Source organism: Papio anubis, chromosome 18 (assembly GCF_008728515.1).
Source record: "Papio anubis isolate 15944 chromosome 18, Panubis1.0, whole genome shotgun sequence".
NCBI classification, from domain to species: domain Eukaryota; kingdom Metazoa; phylum Chordata; class Mammalia; order Primates; family Cercopithecidae; genus Papio; species Papio anubis.
Genome location: NC_044993.1, coordinates 69,387,217 through 69,406,084, shown reverse-complemented (window position 1 = coordinate 69,406,084; position 18,868 = coordinate 69,387,217). Strand labels below are relative to the sequence as shown.

The window sequence follows — 18,868 nt, the reverse complement described above, 5'->3', positions numbered from 1 at the left end:
TATTTGTCCTAATGCTCTCCCTCCCCTTGCTTCCCCCACCTCCCTACAGGCCCTGGTGTGTGATGTTCCCCTCCTTGTGTCCATGTGTTCTCATTGTTCAGCTCCCACTTACGAGTGAGAATATGCGGTGTTTGGTTTTCTGTTCCTGTGTTAGTTTGCTGAGGATGATAGTTTCCAGCTTCATCCATGTCCTTGCAAAGGACATGAACTCATCCTTTTTTATGGCTGCAGTTTGGGGACTTTTTATAGTAATGGTTTCATACAGCGTGAACCCTTTTATATATGTCATTCCGCTCAATTTTCTATCTATGAAAGTTGGCCAGGTGCGGTGGCTCACGCCTGTAATCCCAGCACTTTGGGAGGCCAAGGCAGGCGGATCACCTGAGGTCAGGAATCCGAGACCAGCCTTGGCAACGTGGTGAACCCCTGTCTCTACTAAAAATACAAAAACTAGCCTGGCATGGTAGCATACACCTGTAATCCCAGCTACTTGGGAGGCTGAGGCAGGAGAATCGCTTGAACCCAGGAGGTGGAGGTTGCAGTGAGCCAAGATCATACCATTGCACTCCAGCCTGGGCAACAGTGCGAGGCTCTGTATAAAAAAAAAAGAAAAAGAAAAAAGAAAAGAAACTCATCCCACTATTACATGTAGTTGTCTTTGTTCACTGCTGTGTCATAGTCTGTTGTTTGAATATGCCATAGTTGGATGGGAATTTTTAGCTAGTATGAGTAGTGCTGTCACAAACATCCTTGTGCATGGTCTGTGTCATTTCCTTGTGGGTTCCGATCAAGGGCTGGACTGGCTGGGTCATAGTGTGTGCAATTTGTCAGCATTGCAGACCCTGCCAAACAGTTTTCCAAAGTCTGCTAATTTCTGCTCTGTCAGAGCAGATGAGAGTTCTGTTGTTCGTATGCTTGCCAATGCTTGGTGTTGCCAGATCTTCACATTTAAATGCTAAATTATTCTAAAAGAAACATAAATGGTTACAGTGTTACCATTTATTTTATAATATTTCTATCATTAATATGGCCCCATAGAATTGTCAGCTCCTTTGGAGCTATCATCCATTTAGCAGACACTTACTGAGCACCTACTGTGTGCAGGGATCTGTATTCTGATACTAGAAAGAGAAGAAAGAGAAGGTCTCTATTCTGAAAGAGCTTCGGGAATGCCCTCTCTTCAGGTCTCAGCTCAGATGTCACCTCCCCAGAGGGGCCTCCTTGGGCACCTTTGCCCAGCCATTATCTCATTGTCTGCCTCCACGCCTGGCTGAAGAGCTCGATTTTGTGGATGGACTAGTAATAACCTCAGCAGAAGCATCTGCTGTGAAGTCAGGAACACAGGATTGATTCACCAGGAACATCCCTGAAAATATCCCACTGTTCAATTCAGAAGGAGTTTTCCTGGACGCTTGCTCCCACGGTTCTAGCCGTTGGCAAGAGGGGCTGCCAGATCAGTTCTGGTCAAGGAGCGATTTGTGTTTTGTTTTGTTTTATTTGAGATGGGGTCTCACTCTTTTGCCCAGGCTGGAGTGCAGGGGTGTGATTCTGGCTCACTGCAGCCTTAAGTAGCTGGGATTACGGGCACACATCACCATGCCCAGCTAATTTTCGTATATTTTTTAGAGATGGGGTTTCACCGTGTTGTGCAGGCTGGTCTCCCACTCTACTCCTGGGCTGAAGCAATCTACCTGCCTCAGCCCCTTGAGTAGTTGGGATTACAGGTGTGAGCCACTACGCCCAGCTAATTTTTTATTTTGTAGAGATGGTGTCTTGCTATGTTGCCCAGGCTGCTCTCCAACTCCTGGATTCAAGCAATCCACTCACCTTGGCCTCCCAAAGTGCTGGGATTACAGGCGTTAGCCACGGCACCCGACTGCAAGAAATGTTTCCATCAGCACTGGCCTGGCATGTTACATATGTTGTTTCTAGCCCCGATGTTTTATTTCCCCATTTAGTGGAGAGGGAAGCTGAGGCTCAGAGAGGTTAAGTCATTTCCTCAAGATTCCACAGCTGGTGCAAGGATTTGCCTCCCCAACTACATGAACTCAATGTGGAATCCCTCAGCAGGGCTCCTGCTGTGTGGCGTGGGCCGGGAATGTGGGATCACAGTGCTGGCTGGGCTGGGAGTCAGGGCTCCTGGTGTTAAGCCGAGAGCGTCCCTGCAGACTTTCCCAGGAGACAAGCAGGCTGGGATTCTCTTGTCCTAGAACTGACCAAGCAGAGCCTGACCATACCTCGTATCTCCACGCAGCCTCCTGGTCCTGTGGCAGCTGGCTCATGGCCATGTCCTTATGATGTCAGAGCAGGGCTGAGACCCTGCTTGGGAACACAGGGGTTATGGTGAGCCCAGCTCAAGCAGAGAGCAGAGCAGGGTCTGGGGAGGGCACTGTCACTTGGGCAGGGACATGCAGGGCCTAGAAAGGACAACACCTTTTTTTTTTTTGAGACGGAGTCTCGCTGTGTCACCAGGCTGGAGTGCAGTGGCACAATTTTGGCTCACTGCAACCTCTGCCTCAAGCGATTCTCCTGCCTCAGCCTCCCGAGTAACTGGGACTATAGGCGCACACCACCATGCCTGGCTAATTTTTGTATTTTTAGTAGAGACGGGGTTTCACCATGTTGGCCAGGATGGTCTCCATCTCTTGACCTCGTGATCCGCCCACCTCAGCCTCCCAAAGTGCTGGGATTACAGGCGTGAGCCACTGCGCCTGGCCAACAATGCACTTCTTACCGCCTGGGCTCTCCTTCCCAGAAAATGGAACACTTGTCCAGGTGTGGTGGCTCACACCTGTAATCCCAGCACTTTGGGAGGCTGAGGCGGGCAGATCACCTGAGGTCAGGAGTTTGAGACCATCCTGGTCAACATGGTGAAACCCCATCTCTACTAAAAATACAAAAATTAGCTGGGCATGGTGGCAGATGCCTGTAATCCCAGCTGCTCGGGAGGTTGAGGCAGGAGAATCGCTTGAACCCAGGATGTGGAGGTTGCAGTGAGCTGAGATTGCACCACTGCACTCCAGCGTGGGTGACAGAGAAAGACTTTGTCACACACACTACACACACACACAAACACACATGAAAATGGAACACTGCAGGGGGCCTTTGAATGTGTCCAGAAATGAACTTAGTTCTTCAGATTCTCTTTTTTTTTTTTGAGGCCGGAATCTCCTCTAGCCGCCCAGGCTGCCAGGTCGGTGAAGCAATCTAGAAGCTCCACTGAAACCTCCGCCTCCTGGTTTAAGCAATTCTCTGCACCTCTCAGCTCCAGGTAGCTAGGGTTGAGCCGCATTTTTGCAGCCAGGCCGGCTAATTTTGGTTTTGGTTTTGGTTTTTTTTAAAAATTTGAGTCATGTCTGTAGCCAGGCTGGGAGTGCAGTGGCGGATCTCAGCTCCTCTGGCTCCATATCCCGGGATTGCGCCATTCTCCGGCCTCCAGCCTCCAGTAGCTGGGGCTGAAACATACCCTCGCCAGCTAGTTTTTTTATTTCTTAGTAGAGACAGGGGACACCGTGTTAGCCAGGATGAATCTCGATCTCCTGACTCGTGATCCACCGTCTCGGCCTCCCAAAGTGCTGGGATTACAGGCAGGCCACTTGCTTGTGTTTTGTATTTATTTTTAATAGAGGCAGGGTTTCACCATCTTGGCCAGGCTGGTCTTGAGATTCCTGACCTCATGGTCCACCGCCTTGGCCTCTAAGTGCTGGGATTACAGGCGTGAGCCCACCAGCACCCCAGCCTTTTTTTTCTTTTTTATTTATTTATTTATTTTATTTATTTATTTATTCATTCATTTCATTTCATTCACAGGACAAGGTCTCACTCTGACTGCCAGGCTAAGTGCAGTGGCACGATCTTGAGCTCACTCCTGCAGCCTCAGAGCTCCTGGCTTCGAGCAATCCTCCCACCCCATCCTCCTGAGTAACTGGGAGTACAGATGTGCGACAGCACACCCAGCTAATTAAAATTTTTTTGTAGAAACAGGGTCTCACTATGTTGCCCAGGCTGCTCTCAAACTATTGGCTTCAAGCAGTCCTCCCGCCTTTGCCTCCCCAAAGTGCTGGGATTACAGGCGTGAGTCCCCACACCCACCCGGCCAGTACTTCAGATTCTTATCCCTTTGTAAAACCTGGGTCTTCCTAACTCCAAGAAACCTGTCTTCTGCCCGGATTCTAGAGAATTCCGAGGAGGGAGCTGCCTCTCCATCCCTTCCATATGTGCTTCTAGGAAAAAATTATCAGTCTCACATCACCAGAGGGCTTGAATAAAGAGGCTGCTATTCAAACATTCCTCCAATATTAACTGAGCACCTCCTCTGGGTGAGGCTCACCAGGGAGCATCTGCCCCACTCCAGACTTGGAAGTGTGCCCATTTCACCACATTCTTTGGTGTCCTGGCAACCAGAGACTCTGATCTGAGCTCCAGCCAGAACAGAGGCCATTCCTCGCTGACCGCTGTGACTCACCACCACCCAAGCCTCTGAGGACCAGTCCGTGTAGCTCTCAGGACCACTGAAAGCTATCCCTTGTCCTCGAGGACACCCGGAACCCCAGCCCCACTGACCTACTCCGGCAGGATGAGCTTCTCACTCACGTTCACCGAACTGGCCAACATCGCCATCCCACAGTGCGGGGTGCTGAACTTCAAGGCCCTGCACCTCCTGCTGCACGGCATCTTGGAGCACATCCACATGGCTGAGCTCAAGAAGGTCCTCTCGGGGGATGAGGACTTCTTGCAGACCTCGCAGGTGGTCATCGTGCCCAGGGAAGGAGATGCCCAGCCCATCCTGAACCCCATGAAGAGGCTCAGCAATGTCTTCGACCACGTGGTGAGCCGCCTCGACAAGATGGAAAACCAGCTGGCCCTGCTGCAGGACCTGCCCTCCACCGCCCAGCTGCTGGAAGCCAGTCAGGGCACTGCCCGGCCCATCCAGGACCTGTGGCATCTGATCAAGCTCCGGAAGACGGTGGAGGGTCACGATGAAGTCATGGCCAAGGTACACCCCCAGCCTCCAGACACTTCCTTTCCCCCCTCACCACTTGCTGTCTCCAGGGACGTCTTTTTTGTTTTTGAGATGGAGTCTTGCTCTGTTGCCCAGGCTGGAGTGCAGAGGCGCGATATCGGCTCACTGTAACCTCTGCCTCCCCGGTTCAGATTCTCCTGCCTCAGCCTCCCTAGTAGCTAGGATTACGGGTGCCCGCCACCACACCCGGCTAATTTTTGCATTTTTAGTAGAGATGGCGTTTCACTATGTTGGCCAGGCTGGTCTCGAACACCTGATCTCAAGTGATCCACCTGCCTCGGCCTCCCAAAGTGCTGGGATGATAAGCATGAGCCACTGCTCCCAGCCCTCTCCTGGGACATCTTGTTGCTTATTCCGCCACGATGGGCCATCCCCTTATGCAGAGTGGGAAGAAGGCGGCTTTAGAGTCAGGCACAACCAAAATGCCAAGCTTGCAGCCTCCATCAAGTATTGCAAAGAAGTCAGACACAAAAGGCCACCCAATGTATGATTCCATTTGTATAAAGTTTCCAGAATAGGCAAATCCATGGAGACAGAAAGCAGTGGTTGCCAGGGGCTGGGAGGAAGAGAGAATGGGGAATAATTGCTTTGTGGATACAGGGTTTCCTTTTTGGGGTGATGAAAATGTTTTGGAACTTGATGGAGGTGATAGTTGTACAACCTCGTTGGTGTACTAAATGACACCAAATTGTTCACTTAAAAATGGCTAATTGTACATGAGGTGAATTTCACTCCAATTTTTTTTTAAGACAGGGTCTCACTCTGTCACCCAGGCTGGAGTGCAGTGACTCAATCATGGCTCACTGTAGCCTCGTCCTGCCAGACTCAAGCAATCCTCCCACCTCAGCCTCCCGAGTAGCTGGGACTACAGGTATGCACCACTGCACCTGGCTAATTTTTGTATTCTTTGTAGAGATAGGGTCTCTTCATGTTGCCCAGGCTAGACTCAAACTCCTAGGCTCCATTGATTCTCCCGCTTTGGCCTCCCAAAGTGCTGGGATTCCAAGTGTGAGCCACTGCGCTCGTCCTTACCCCAATTTCTAAAAAATGCCTGGAAGAGCTACCATGGGAGAGGTACCAGAGTAGTCATGGTGAACAGGCATGCCCAGCCTAGCAGGGGAGATAGACACAAGTGAGTGGGAACCTCCAAGAACCAGTACTGTGAGGAGCAGCAAAGAGGCATTCCTTCTGTCTTATAGGTGAGGAAACTGACATTCAGAGGAGATCAGTGATTTGCTGAAGGCCCAGCAGCCAGTGGGCAAGGGAGCTGCGAGCTGAGGCGGGGCCTCTGATCCTGGCTTACCTTTGACTACTGACCCCTGCTAACCCCGACCAGCACATGGACAGTGTTCAATTACTGGCAGCCCAAGAAGAAATAAGAAAGGGAAAATAAGCTGGGCATAGTGGCTCACACCTATAATCCCAGCACTTTGGGAGGCCAAGACAGGATGATCTTGGAGTTCGAGACCAGCCTGGGCAGCATAATGAGACCTCATCTCTACAAAAATAAAAAAATTAGCCGGGTGTGGTGGCATCCACCTGTAGTCTTACCTCCTCAGGAGGCTGAGGTGGGAGAATCACTTAACCCCAGGAGTTGGAAGCTGCAGTGAGCTGTAGTCACTCCCCTGAACTCCAGCCTGGGGGACAGAGAAAGACCCTATGTCTAAAAATAATAATAATAGTTGGCCGGGCGCGGTGGCTCAAGCCTGTAACCCCAGCACTTTGGGAGGCCGAGACGGGCGAATCATGAGGTCAGGAGATCGAGACCATCCTGGCTAACATGGTGAAACCCCGTCTCTACTAAAAAATACAAAAACTGGCCAGGCGCAGTGGCTCACGCCTGTAATCCCAGCACTTTGGGAGGCCGAGGCGGGCGGATCACGAGGTCAGGAGATCGAGACCATCCTGGCTAACACGGTGAAACCCCGTCTCTACTAAAAATGCAAAAAAATTAGCCGGGCGAGGCGGCGGACGCCTGTAGTCCCAGCTACTCGGGAGGCTGAGGCAGGAGAATGGCGTGAACCCAGGAGGCGGAGCTTGCAGTGAGCCGAGATCGCGCCACTGCACTCCAGCCTGGGCGACTAAGCGAGACTCTGTCTCAAAAAAAAAAAAAAAAAAATACAAAAACTAGCCGGGCGAGGTGGCGGGAGCCTGTAGTCCCAGCTACTCGGGAGGCTGAGGCAGGAGAATGGCGTAAACCCGGGAGGCGGAGCTTGCAGTGAGCTGAGATCAGGCCATTGCACTCCATCCTGGACGACAGAGCCAGACTCCGTCTCAAAAAAAATAAATAAATAATAATAATGATAATAATAATAATTTGGCCGGGCACAGTGGCTCACACCCGTAATCCCAGCATTTTGGGAGGCCAACGCGGGTGGATCACCTGAGGTGAGGAGTTCGAGACCATCCTGGCCAACATGGTGAAACCCCGTCTCTACTAAAAATACAAAAAATTAGCCGAGTGTGGTGGCAGGCACCTGTAATCCCAGCTTCTCTGGAGGCTGAGGCAGGAGAATTGTTTGAGCCTGGAAGGCGGATGTTGCAGTGAGTTGAGATCGCACCACTGCCCTCCAGCCTGGGTGACAGACAGCCTCTTGTCTCCAGAAACCATCCAGCAATGACTGCCTTCCTATCCCTGAAGGCAGCATGTCCTAGTCCTCTCTGAACCAGGCTGTGCCCATTGATGTGTCCAGCTGGATATCCCTGGGAGTCAGGGCCATTTCCAGAGTGTTCCCAAGTTAACACTCTTCTCTTTCAAATTGAGGGAAAATTGGCCAGGTGCGGTGACTCACACCTGTAATCCCAGCACTTTGGGAGGCCGAGGCAGGTGGATCACTTGAAGTCAGGAGTTTGAGACCAGCCTGGCCAACATGGTGAAACCCCATCTTTACTAAAAATACAAAAAAAAAAAAAAAAAAATTAGCCAGGCGTGGCGGCGCATGACTGTAATCCCGGCTATTCAGGAGACTGAGGCACGAGAATCGCTTGAACCTCGGAGGTGGAGGTTCCAGTGAGTGGAGATCGTGCCACTGCTCTCCAGCCTAGGCGACAGAGCAAGACTCCATCTCAAAGAGATAAATTAAAAATAAATAAATAAATTGAGGAGAAATTGACCTAACATAAAATCAGCCATTTAAAAGTGGATATTAAACACTGAATTAATGAAAATTCAGTGGCACATGATACATTGACATTGTTGTGCAGCCAGCCACCTCTATCTAGTTCTAAGCCATTTCCATCACCCTGAAAGGAAACCCTGTTTCCCCATTACTCCTCCTCCCTGCAATCCCTGGCAACCACTAATCTGCTTTCTGTCTTATGGATTTGCCTATTCTGGGCATTCCATCTAAAGGTGTAATCTGTATATTTCATAGAGACAGAAAGTAGATTAGTGGTTTCCGGGGGCTTGGGAAGAGGGGAACAGAGAGAGACTGTAACAGGGACGGGATTTCCTTTTAGGAGAATGAAGTGTCTTGGAAGTAGATAGTGTACCGTGTACCAAATGCCATCAAATGGTACACCTCATTTTTATTTTATTTTTAGTTTTTTGAAACAGAGTCTCACTTTGTCATCCAGGCTGGAGTGGAGTGGTGCAATCTCTGCTCACTGCAACCTCTGCCTCCAAGGGTGGAGTGATTCTCGTGTCTCAGCCTCCTCAGTAGCTGGAAATACAGGTACATGCCACCACGCCTGGCTAATTTTTCTTTGCATCTTTATAATATATATATATAATATATTTTATATATGTATATTTGTTTTTGATATGGAGTCTCGCTCTGTTGCCCAGGCTGGAGTGCAGTCGTGTGGTCTTGGCTCACTGCAACCTCTGCCTCCCAGGCTCAAGCAGTTCTCCTGCCTCAGCCTCCTGAGTAGCTGGGACTATAGGTGCCCATCACCACACCCAGCTAATTTTTGTATTTTTAGTTGAGACGTGGTTTCACCATGTTGGCCAGGATGGTCTTGATCTCCTGACCTTGTGATCCACCCGCCTTGGCTTCCCAAAGTGCTGAGATTACAGGCATGAGCCACTGCACCTGGCCAATACTAAAATATTTTTATATTTTTATACTTTAATATTATGTGTATTTTATCACACAAAAAAAGCAGAGATTGGCAGAATAGATAAAAAACAAACAAAAAAACATGACCCAACTACTATATGCTGCTTGCAAGAGACACACTTAAGATTCAAAGACACAAATAGGGCCAGGCACGGTGGCATGCACCTGTAATCTCAGCTCTTTGGGAGGCTGAGGCAAGAGGATCACTTGAGCCCAGGAGTTGGTGATTGCAGTAAGCTCTGATCACTCCACTGCACTCCAGCCTGGGTGACAGAGTGAGATCCTGTCTCTGCGAAAAAAAGACAAGACACAAATAGTTTAAAAGTAAAATGATATAAAAAGATATTCCAGCGGGGCACAGTGGCTCACCCCTATAATCCCAACACTTTGGGAGGCTGAGGTGGGAGGATCACCTGAGGTCAGGAATTCAAGACCAGCCTGACCAACACGGAGAAACCCGTCTCTACTAAAAATACAAAATTGGCCGAGTGTGGTGGCGCATGCCTGTAGTCCCAGCTACTCGGGAGGCTGAGGCAGGAAAATCGCTTGAACCCGGGAGGCGGAATTTGCAGTGAGCTGAGATCGCGCCACCACACTCCAGCCTGGGCAACAAGAGCAAAACTCCATCTCAAAAAAATAAAAAAAGATATTCCTTGCAAGCAGTGACCAGAGAAGAGTGGGATCTTCTCAGACAAGACAGACTTTAAGACAAAAATTGTTACTAGAGGCAGGGCTGCCGGGGGTGGCCGAGGGCAAGTTATGAGGGCCTTGCAGGCAGGATGGGTGGATACCAGGATCCAAGGTGGCGACACCCCAGAGGCAGCTTGCCCCCTGGCCTGCCTTGATGGATGAAGGCTTCTAAAAAGCAGCTCAACAGGGCAACCCACCTAGCTCACAAAAGGCACTCGTGGACAGGTTCAGACCTAGCTGTACAGCCTTCAGGACTGTGCGCCGCTGAGGAATGTCCCTGTCATTAGAGAATCTTGCCTTGTCCCAGCCTGACTGAAGTTGCCCAAGGTTCCCACAATGACCCATTGAAGGGGGTTGCCATGGCAGCTGGTTCTAGAATGGTGCAAACTGCATAGGTAACTGTCTGCACCCACCGACTAGTGAGGCTGCCCGGGGGTCGCCTGGCAAACGTGTTTTACAATGTTCCTTTCGCAGGTCCTCGTCTGCCTCCTTCAGGCCTCGGTTTTTCTCCCCTGTGATGATAACCGCTTGCAGCTGGCCTCACAGGAGAATACGAGGGATGATGTCAGCTGCTTGTTGTTGAAACTGTTTCATCTAACCCTGTTTCCATAACATTGTGGGTCCAAGGCTTAGGGGATTTTTTAAAATTATAGAAAACCTTTAATTTATTGGTGTTTTTGAGGGAATTAGATGCATCACCACTGCATTACAACTAAGCCATTAATCCTGCAGCTTTGTCAACATTAACTGGTTCACTTTCATGATGCCAATGGGGAATCAGTTCTTTCTACAGATGTTCAAGAGAAAGGATTGCCGGGTGCGGTGGCTCATGCCTGTAATCCCAGCACTTTGAGAGGCTGAGGTGGGAGGATCGCTTGAGCCCTAGAGTTAAGACCAGCCTGAGCAACATGGCAAGACTCCCTTTGTACCAAAAAATTTCAAAATGGGCTGGGCATGGTGGTGTGCCTGTAGTCCCAGGTACTCAGGAGGCTGAGGCAGGATTGCTTGAGCCTGGGAGGTCGAGGCTGCAGTGAGCTATTGTTAATATTACAGCCTGGACAATGGAACAAGACTGTCTCAAACAAAAAAAAAAAGAGAAAAGTCTTTTGAGAAGTGTGCAAGTTCTTTTATGTATTTACAAAACCTTTATTCACTCTGTTAATTTTTTTTGTTTTTATTTTTAAGGCAGGGTCTCACTCTTTTGCCCTGGCTGGGGTGCAGTGGCACGATCTCAGCTCACTGCAGCCTCAACCTCCCGGGCTCAACCCTTGAGGCAATCCTACCACCTCAACCTCCTGAGTAGGTAGGACTACAGGCCTGTGCCACCACACTAACTAATCTTTGTATTTTTTGTAGAGACAGGGTATGGCCATGTTCCCCAGGCTGGTCTCGAACTCTTGGGCTCAAGTAATCCTCCCACTTCGACCCAAAGTGCTGGAATTATAGGTTTGAGCCACTGCGCCCACCCTCTGTTAACCTTTTTTTTTTTTTTTTTTTTTTTTGAGATGGAGTCTCACTCTGTTGCCCAGGCTGGAGGGCAGCGGCATGATCTTGGCTTACTGCAGCCTCTGCCTCCCAGGTTCAAGCGATTCTCCTGCTTCAGCTTCCTGAGTTACTGGGATTACAAGCGTGCCTGGCCTCTGTTGACTTTTAAATCATAACATTTGTCTTAAGACTAGTGGTAACTGCCAGATGTGGTGGCTCACACCTGTAATCCCAGCACTTTTAGAGGCCGAGGCGGGCGGATCACCTGAGCTCAGGAGTTCAAGACCAGCCTGGCCAACATGGTGAAACCCTGTCTCTACTAAAAATACAAAAATTAGCCACCAGTCGGGAGGCTGAGACATGAGAATTGCTTGAACCTGGGAGGCAGAGGTTGCAGTGAGCCGAGATTGCACCACTGCACTCCGGCCTGGGAGACAAAATGAAACTCCATCTTAAAAAAAAAAGAAGAAAAAAAGATTAGCGGTAACTGGTTTTGCTTTGTTTTTAGCCTTAAAGTGTTTTTGGCTGGCTTTATGAAGTCTGTTCCTGGACTTCTGCCCTTCTAATTTGTTCTTGGCCATTGTCAGACTTGGTTGGATACGTGCATATAGCGTCTGCAGCTCAGGTGATGCCATCTGCATGCACAGTGTCCAGGAAGTCCCTGGGAGGGGGATCCGGTCTAAGGGGGATGCTAACAACCTGTTGTTGCTTTCTTTATTTCTAAACTCCCTCCCCATTTTACTCCCCCAGGAACTACAAAGCACCTGCTGTATATTGCTCAGGTTAAAATGATTTCACATTTAAATTGGATTTTAAGGCTGGGAGTGGTGGTTCACGCCTATAATCCCAGCACTTTGGGAGGCTGAGGCAGGAGGATCACCTGAGCTCAGAAGTTCCAGACCAGCCTGGCCAACATGGTGAAACCTTGTCTTTACTAAAAATACAAAAATTAGCTGGGCATGGTGGCGCGTGCCTGTAGTCCCAGCCACTCGGGAGGCTGAGGCAGGAGAGTTGCTTGAACCCGAGAGGTAGAGATTTCAGTGAACCGAGATCGTGCCACTGCACTCCAGCCTGAGCAACAGAGCAAAACTCCATCTCAAAATAAATAAATAAGTAAATAAATAAAATACAAATAAAAATTGGATTTTCACTATTTCGTAACATTGCTTAAAGGTGTGGAAGACACTTTGGGGTGTTAGAGTACCAAGGTTGCTATAATTGCAGTAATGGTAACGAACACTCAGATGAGGTTGGTGTCACCTTCACAGAGTGTCGTGAAGTGCTGTCGCATTCCTCGCTTCCATGGAGGGAAACACTAGCATTCCTATTTTCCAAAGTCCTGGATGTGACCGTGTAGACAAGTCTAGCTGCTTGTCTGAGGTGGTGTTTGCTTTAGCCCCTTTTTCAGGCCTCTTAAGGCCTTTGGGCCCTAGCTCAACCCCAGCATCCTTGAAGCCCTCGTGAGAGAGAGAGCGAGCAGGTTTGGACAAGCCCTGCTTCGAGGACTATGGCAGGGGTCAGCTTCTGGAAGGGCAGGTGTCGGGAACTCACTTTCCGTTGAATTCAGCACCATCTAAGCTCTGAATGTGGCCCAGTCACCCTGGGCAGAAACAAGAGCTCAGCCACTTTCCCCACAGCTCTCTCTCCTGTCCCTTCTGCCCCAGGACAGGAGTCCAGAGCATGTCCCCCACATGTGAGGCAGCAGGTAGGTCTTGGGTGAGAAACCTCTTACTGCATATCACACAGAGGCGGAGGTTGTAGTAAGCTGAGATGGCACCACTGCGATCTCCATGCGAGATGCATGGAATCCCACTCTGTCGCCAGGCTGGAGTACGGTGGCACAGTCTTGGCTCACTGCAACCTCCACCTCCTGGGTTTAAGCGATTCTTGTGCCCCAGCCTCCCGAGTAGCTGAGATTACAGGTGCCTACCACCACGCCCAGCTAATTTTTGTATTTTTGGTAGAGACGGGGTTTCATCATGTTGGCCAGGCTGGTCTCGAACTCCTGACCTCAGGTGATCCACCCACTTTGGCCTCCCGAGGTGCTGGGATTATAGGCATGAGCCACTACACCCGGCCTTGTTTCCATCTTTTGACTGTTATGAATATGCTGCTATAAGCATTCATGTACAAACTTTTGTTTTTAAGGACAAGGTCTTGCTCTGTTGCCCTGGCTGGAGTTCAGTGGTGCCATCATAGCTCACTGCAGCCTCAAACTCCTGATCTCAAGCGATCCTCCCACCTCTGCCTCCCAAGTTTCTGGGAATACAGGCCCTTGCCACCATGCCTGGCTAATTTTTACGTTTTATGTAGAGATGTGGTCTTGCTGTGTTGCCCACACTGGTCTTGAACTCCTGGCCTCAAGCAGTCTTCCACCTTGGCCTCCAAAAGCAGTAGGATTACAGACATGAGCTACCACGCCTGGCCCATGTGTGCAAGTTTTTGTATGGACCTCTGTTTCCATTTCTTTTGGGAATATACCTAGGATTAGAATCGGTGATCATCTGGTATCTATATAATCTTGTGAGGAACTGCCACACTGACTTCTAAAATGGCTGCACAATTTACATTCCCACCAGCGGTGTATGAGAATTACAGTTTCTCCTTGTGGTTAACAGCACTTATTATCTGACTTTAGATTCTGACCATCCTACAGAGTTTGAAGTGGTATCCCATTGTAGTTCTGATTTTCATTTCCCTGATGACAATGGACGTTGAGCATCTTTTCTTTTTATGTGCTTATTGGCCATTTGCACATCGTCTTTGGAGAAATGTCTATTCAGATCTTTGTCCGTTTTTAAGTGGGTTATTTGTATCATCCAGTTGTAAGAGTTCTTTATATATTCTGGATATATTGGGTCAGATATATGATTTGCAAAATGAGGTTTTCTCCCATTTTGTGGGTTTTATTTTCATTTTCTTGCTGGTGTCTTTTGAAGCACAAAAGGTACTTTTTATTATGACTTGAATCTCTTCACTTGTTATAGGTTTATTCAGATTGTCTATTTCTTCTTGAGTCAGTTTTAATAGTCTGTGCCTTTCTAGGAATTTGTCCATTTCACCTAAATTATCTAATTTGTCCGCATGCAATTGTTTATTAGTATTTCTTTATAATCCTTTTTATTTCTGTAGAGTCAATAGAATGTCCCCTCTTTCATTTGATTCTAATAATTTGAGTCTGATTCTTGGCCAATCTAGCTAAAAGTATGTCAATTTTGTTGACCTTTTCAATTAACCAGTGTTTAGTTTCATTGATTTTTCTCCACTATTTTTTTCATCCTCTATTTCATTAATTTCACCATACTCTTTATTATTTTCTTATGTCTATTTGTTTTAGGTTCAGTTTGCTTTTCTTTGTTGCAGTGTCTTAAGGTGGAAGGTTAAGTTATTGATTCAAGATCTTTCTTTGTTAATATACTCACTCACAGTGATGAATTTCTCTCTAATCACCACTTTAGCTGCATCCCATAAGTTCTGGTGTGTTGTGCTTTCATTTTAACTCATTTCAAACTAGTTTCTAATTTCTATTGTGATTTCTTCTTTGACATATTTCTATTGTGATTTCTTCTTTGACATATTTGTTATTTAGTAGAATGTTGTTGTTTTTTTTTTTTTTTTTTTTTTTGAGACGGAGTCTCGCGCTGTCGCCCGGGCTGGAGTGCAGTGGCCGGATCTCAGCTCACTGCAAGCTCCGCCTCCCGGGTTTGTGCCATTCTCCTGCCTCAGCCTCCCGAGTAGCTGGGACTACAGGCGCCCGCCACCTCGCCCGGCTAGTTTTTTGTATTTTTTAGTAGAGACGGGGTTTCACTGTGTTAGCCAAGATGGTCTCGATCTCCTGACCTCATGATCCGCCCGTCTCGGCCTCCCAAAGTGCTGGGATTACAGGCTTGAGCCACCGCGCCCGGCCAGTAGAATGTTTTTTAAATTTTAATATATTTGTGAATTTTCAGTAGTTTCTTCTGTTGCTTTTTTTTTTTTTTTTTTGAGACGAAGTCTTCCTCTGTCACCAGGATGGAATGCAATGGCATGACCTTGACTTACTACAACCTCTGCTCCTGGGTTCAAGCAATTCTCCTGCCTCAGCCTCCCGAGTAGCTGGGACTACAAGCGCGCACCACCAGGCCCAGCTAATTTTTGTATTTTTAGTAGAGATGGGGTTTTACCATGTTGGCCAGGATGGTCTCGATCTCCTGACCCCTGTGATCCACTGCGGCTGTAAGCCTCCCAAAGTGCTGGGATTACAGGTGTGAGCCACCGCGCCCAGCCCGTTTTTGTTTTTTGTTTGTTTGTTTTTTTTTTTTTTTTTTTTTTTTTTGGGACCCCAGGTGGCTCTAGCCAAGCCCAGGCTGGAGTCGGTGGCCCGGGATCTCAAGCTCCTGTGGCTCGCCTCCCGGGTTCCAGCCATTTCCTCCTGCCTCAGCCTCCCGAGTAGCTGGGATACAGGCACCCACATGAACCAAAGCCCACGGCTAGTTTTTTGTATTTTTAGTAGGGTTTCCCGTGTTAGCCAGGATGGTCTCGATCTCCTGACCTCGTGATCCGCCCGTCTCGGCCTCCCAAAGTGCTGGGATTACAGGCTTGAGCCACCGCGCCCGGCCTTGTTTGTTTGTTTTAAGCCATATCTATGGGAGCCATTGGCAATCCAAGAAGTGTTTTATTTTATTTTTGAATTATAGAGATCTCACTCTGTTGCCCAGGCTGATCTGGAACTCCTGAGCTCAGATGATATGCCTGCCTCAAGCTCTCAAAGTGCTGGGATTACAGGCATGAGCCACCATACCTGGCCTCTTCTGTTGCTTTCTAATTTAATTCCATTGTGGTCAGTGTATGTATTTTGCATACTTTCAGTCCTTTTGAAATTTGTTAAGGCTTGTTTTATGGCCTTACCATATGGTCTACCCTGGAGAGTGTTCTATGTGCGCTTGAGAATAATATGTATTCTACCATTGTTGAGTGGGGTATTCTGTCAATATCTGTTACATCTAGTTGGTTTATAGCATTGTTCAAATCTTCTCTTCTCTTGCTGGCCTTTTGTTTTGTTAATTTTTTTTATTTTATAGTGACAGGGTCTCCCTTTGTTGCCCAGGCTGGTCTGGAACCCCTGGGCTCAAGCCATTCTTCCACCGTAGCCTCCCAAAGTGCTGAGATTACAGGTGTGAGCCACTGAACCCAGCCTCTTTTTTTTTTTTTTTTTTTTTTTGAGACGGAGTCTGGCTCTGTCACCCAGGCTGGAGTGCAGTGGCCGGATCTCAGTTCACTGCAAGCTCCGCCTCCCGGGTTCCCGCCATTCTCCTGCCTCAGCCTCCCGAGTAGCTGGGACTACAGGCGCCCGTCACCTCGCCCGGCTAGTTTTTTTTGTATTTTTAGTAGAGACGAGGTTTCACCGTGTTAGCCAGGATGGTCTCGATCTCCTGACCTCGTGATCCGCCCGTCTCGGCCTCCCAAAGTGCTGGGATTACAGGCTTGAGCCACCGCGCCCGGCCTTGAACCCAGCCTCTTGCTGTTCTTTTTTACTTTTACTTTTTGTGTGTGTGTGTGACAGGGTCTCACTCTGTCACCCAAGCTGGAGGGCAGTAGTGCAATCACAGCTTACTTCAGCCTCAACCTCCTGGGCTAGGGTGATCCTCCCATCTCATCCTCCCAAGGACCTGGGACTATAGGCACGTGCCACCATGCCTGTCTAATGTTGGTATTTTTTGTAGAGATGGGAGACCACTATGTTCCCCAGGCTGGTTTCAAACTCCTGGGCTCAAGTGATCCACCTGCCTCAGCGTCCCAAAGTGCTGGGATTAGAGGTGTGAGCTGCTGCACCCAGGATACTGTTCTTTTTATCTTGGGTTTTGTTTTTTTGAGATGGGGTCTTATTCTGTCACATAGGCTGGAGAGCAGCGGCATGATCTTGGCTTGCTGCAACCTCTGCCTCCTGGATTCAAGTGATCCTCCTACCTCTTGCCTCCCAAGTAGCTGGGATTACAAGCCAACACCACCACACCTGACTAATTTTTATATTTTTGGTAGAGACGGGGTTTCACCATGTTGGCCAGGCTGGTCTCAAACTCCTGACCTTGAGATTCACTGGCCTCAGCCTCCCAAAGTGCTGGGATTACAGGCGTGGGTCAGCGTGCTGGACCTTGTCTTAGTTATTCTATTCATTATTGAAAATAGGATATTGAAGTCTTGAGCTATTCTTGTGAATTAACTATTTCTCCTTTTGTAACTGAGTACCCCCATTTTTCTAAGAGAGTTTATTTTTAAAATTATTTTCTCTTCCTTTCTCCTTCCCCACTGCTCCCCACCTCCTACTTAGCCCTTTAGAAATGCAAAGAGAGGCCTGGTGAGTTGGCTCATGCCTGTAATCCCAGCACTCTGGAAGACCGAGGTGGGCGGATCACTTGAGGTCAGGAGTTTGAAATCAGCCTGGCCAACATGGTGAAACCTCATTAGAGGGGCATGGTGGCATGCCCCTGTAGTCCCAGCTACTTGGGAGGTTGAGGTGGGAGAATCACTTGAACCTGTGAGGTGAAGGTTGCCTGGGTGACAGAGTGAGACTCTGTCTCAAAAAAAAAAAAAGCAAAAATAGTCTTTGACCCGCCCCTTCACCAGTCACTCCCTACAGGGCAAGTTCATGTAACTCCTGGAGAGTTAAGAGACAGATTTAGAGACCAAAGCATGGCCCTTATAGGACTTTCACCTGGGAACTTTCACCCTCCAGGGGTTGCCTGGGAGCTCACACTCACCAAGAGGGCATGTTGAAAGCGCGCCCACTTGGCCACTTTTACAACTTACTTCTTCCCAGGAAGGTGCCAACTCAGCTGCCCAGGAGATAAGACATCAAGCTCACAAGGAGACCCCTACCCTTGCTGGCTGTATCCTCTACCTCTTAAAAGTGCCCACATTTTGCTCCAGAAGTGAAGCGGCATGTTTAAAGCCAGGGCGCTTTGCGCCCCTTCCCCAAGCTAGCTTCAGAATAAATTCACTTTATTTTTGGTACGAGACCTTGCTCATGGTAACTGAACCCTGCAATGCAGCGAGCAACCAACGTGCTTTTCAGTTACACTTTCAGTTCTGTCAGTGTTTCCTTCATGTATTTTATAAACGGCTCTGTTGTTAAGTGCATGTATGTTTATAATTATTATATCTTCCAGATACATTGACTCTGAGTGGAAAAAAACTCAGTTTCTTTCATACTACTCTCGCAACATGCTTTTTTTTTTTTTTTTTTTTTTTTTTTGAGATAGAGACTCACTTTGTTGTCCAGTCTGGAGTGCAGTGGTGCGTTCTCGGCTCACTGCAGCCTCTGCCTCCCAGGTTCAAGTGATTCTCCTGCCCCAGCTTCCCGAGTAGCTGGGATTACAGGCACGCAACACCAGGCCCTGCTAAGTTTTTGTGTATTTTTAGTAGAAATGGGGTTTCACCACGTTGGCCAGACTGATCTTGAACTACTGGCCTTGTGTTCTGCCCTCCTCGGTCTCCCAAAGTGCTGGGATTATAGGCATGAGCCACCGTGCGCAGCTCGCAACAGACTTCTGATACCAGATGTGTGAGGATTTCTCCCCACAGCAAGCAATCAGTTCTGCAGGCAGGCTGCTTCCCCTTTTGCCCTCCCAGA

General features: G+C 48.5%; 1 protein-coding gene across 4 annotated transcripts in view; it reads left to right on the top strand.

Annotated features, from left to right (window-relative positions):
* Nucleotides 1-4,004: 4,004 nt before the first annotated feature.
* The window catches only part of C18H16orf96 (chromosome 18 C16orf96 homolog), a 44,740-nt gene continuing 29,876 nt past the window's right edge, over nucleotides 4,005-18,868 (top strand). Inside the window, exon 1 of one of the 4 annotated variants that reach the window (XM_031658512.1) lies at nucleotides 4,005-4,996. In XM_031658512.1, coding sequence (XP_031514372.1) covers nucleotides 4,577-4,996 — 420 coding nt within the window. In that variant the 5' untranslated portion in view covers nucleotides 4,005-4,576. Of the gene's footprint in view, nucleotides 4,997-9,668; nucleotides 10,391-18,868 lie in introns of those variants that run through there. The other 3 variants (XM_031658514.1, XM_021931715.2, XM_031658513.1) reach the window with 3 other exon arrangements.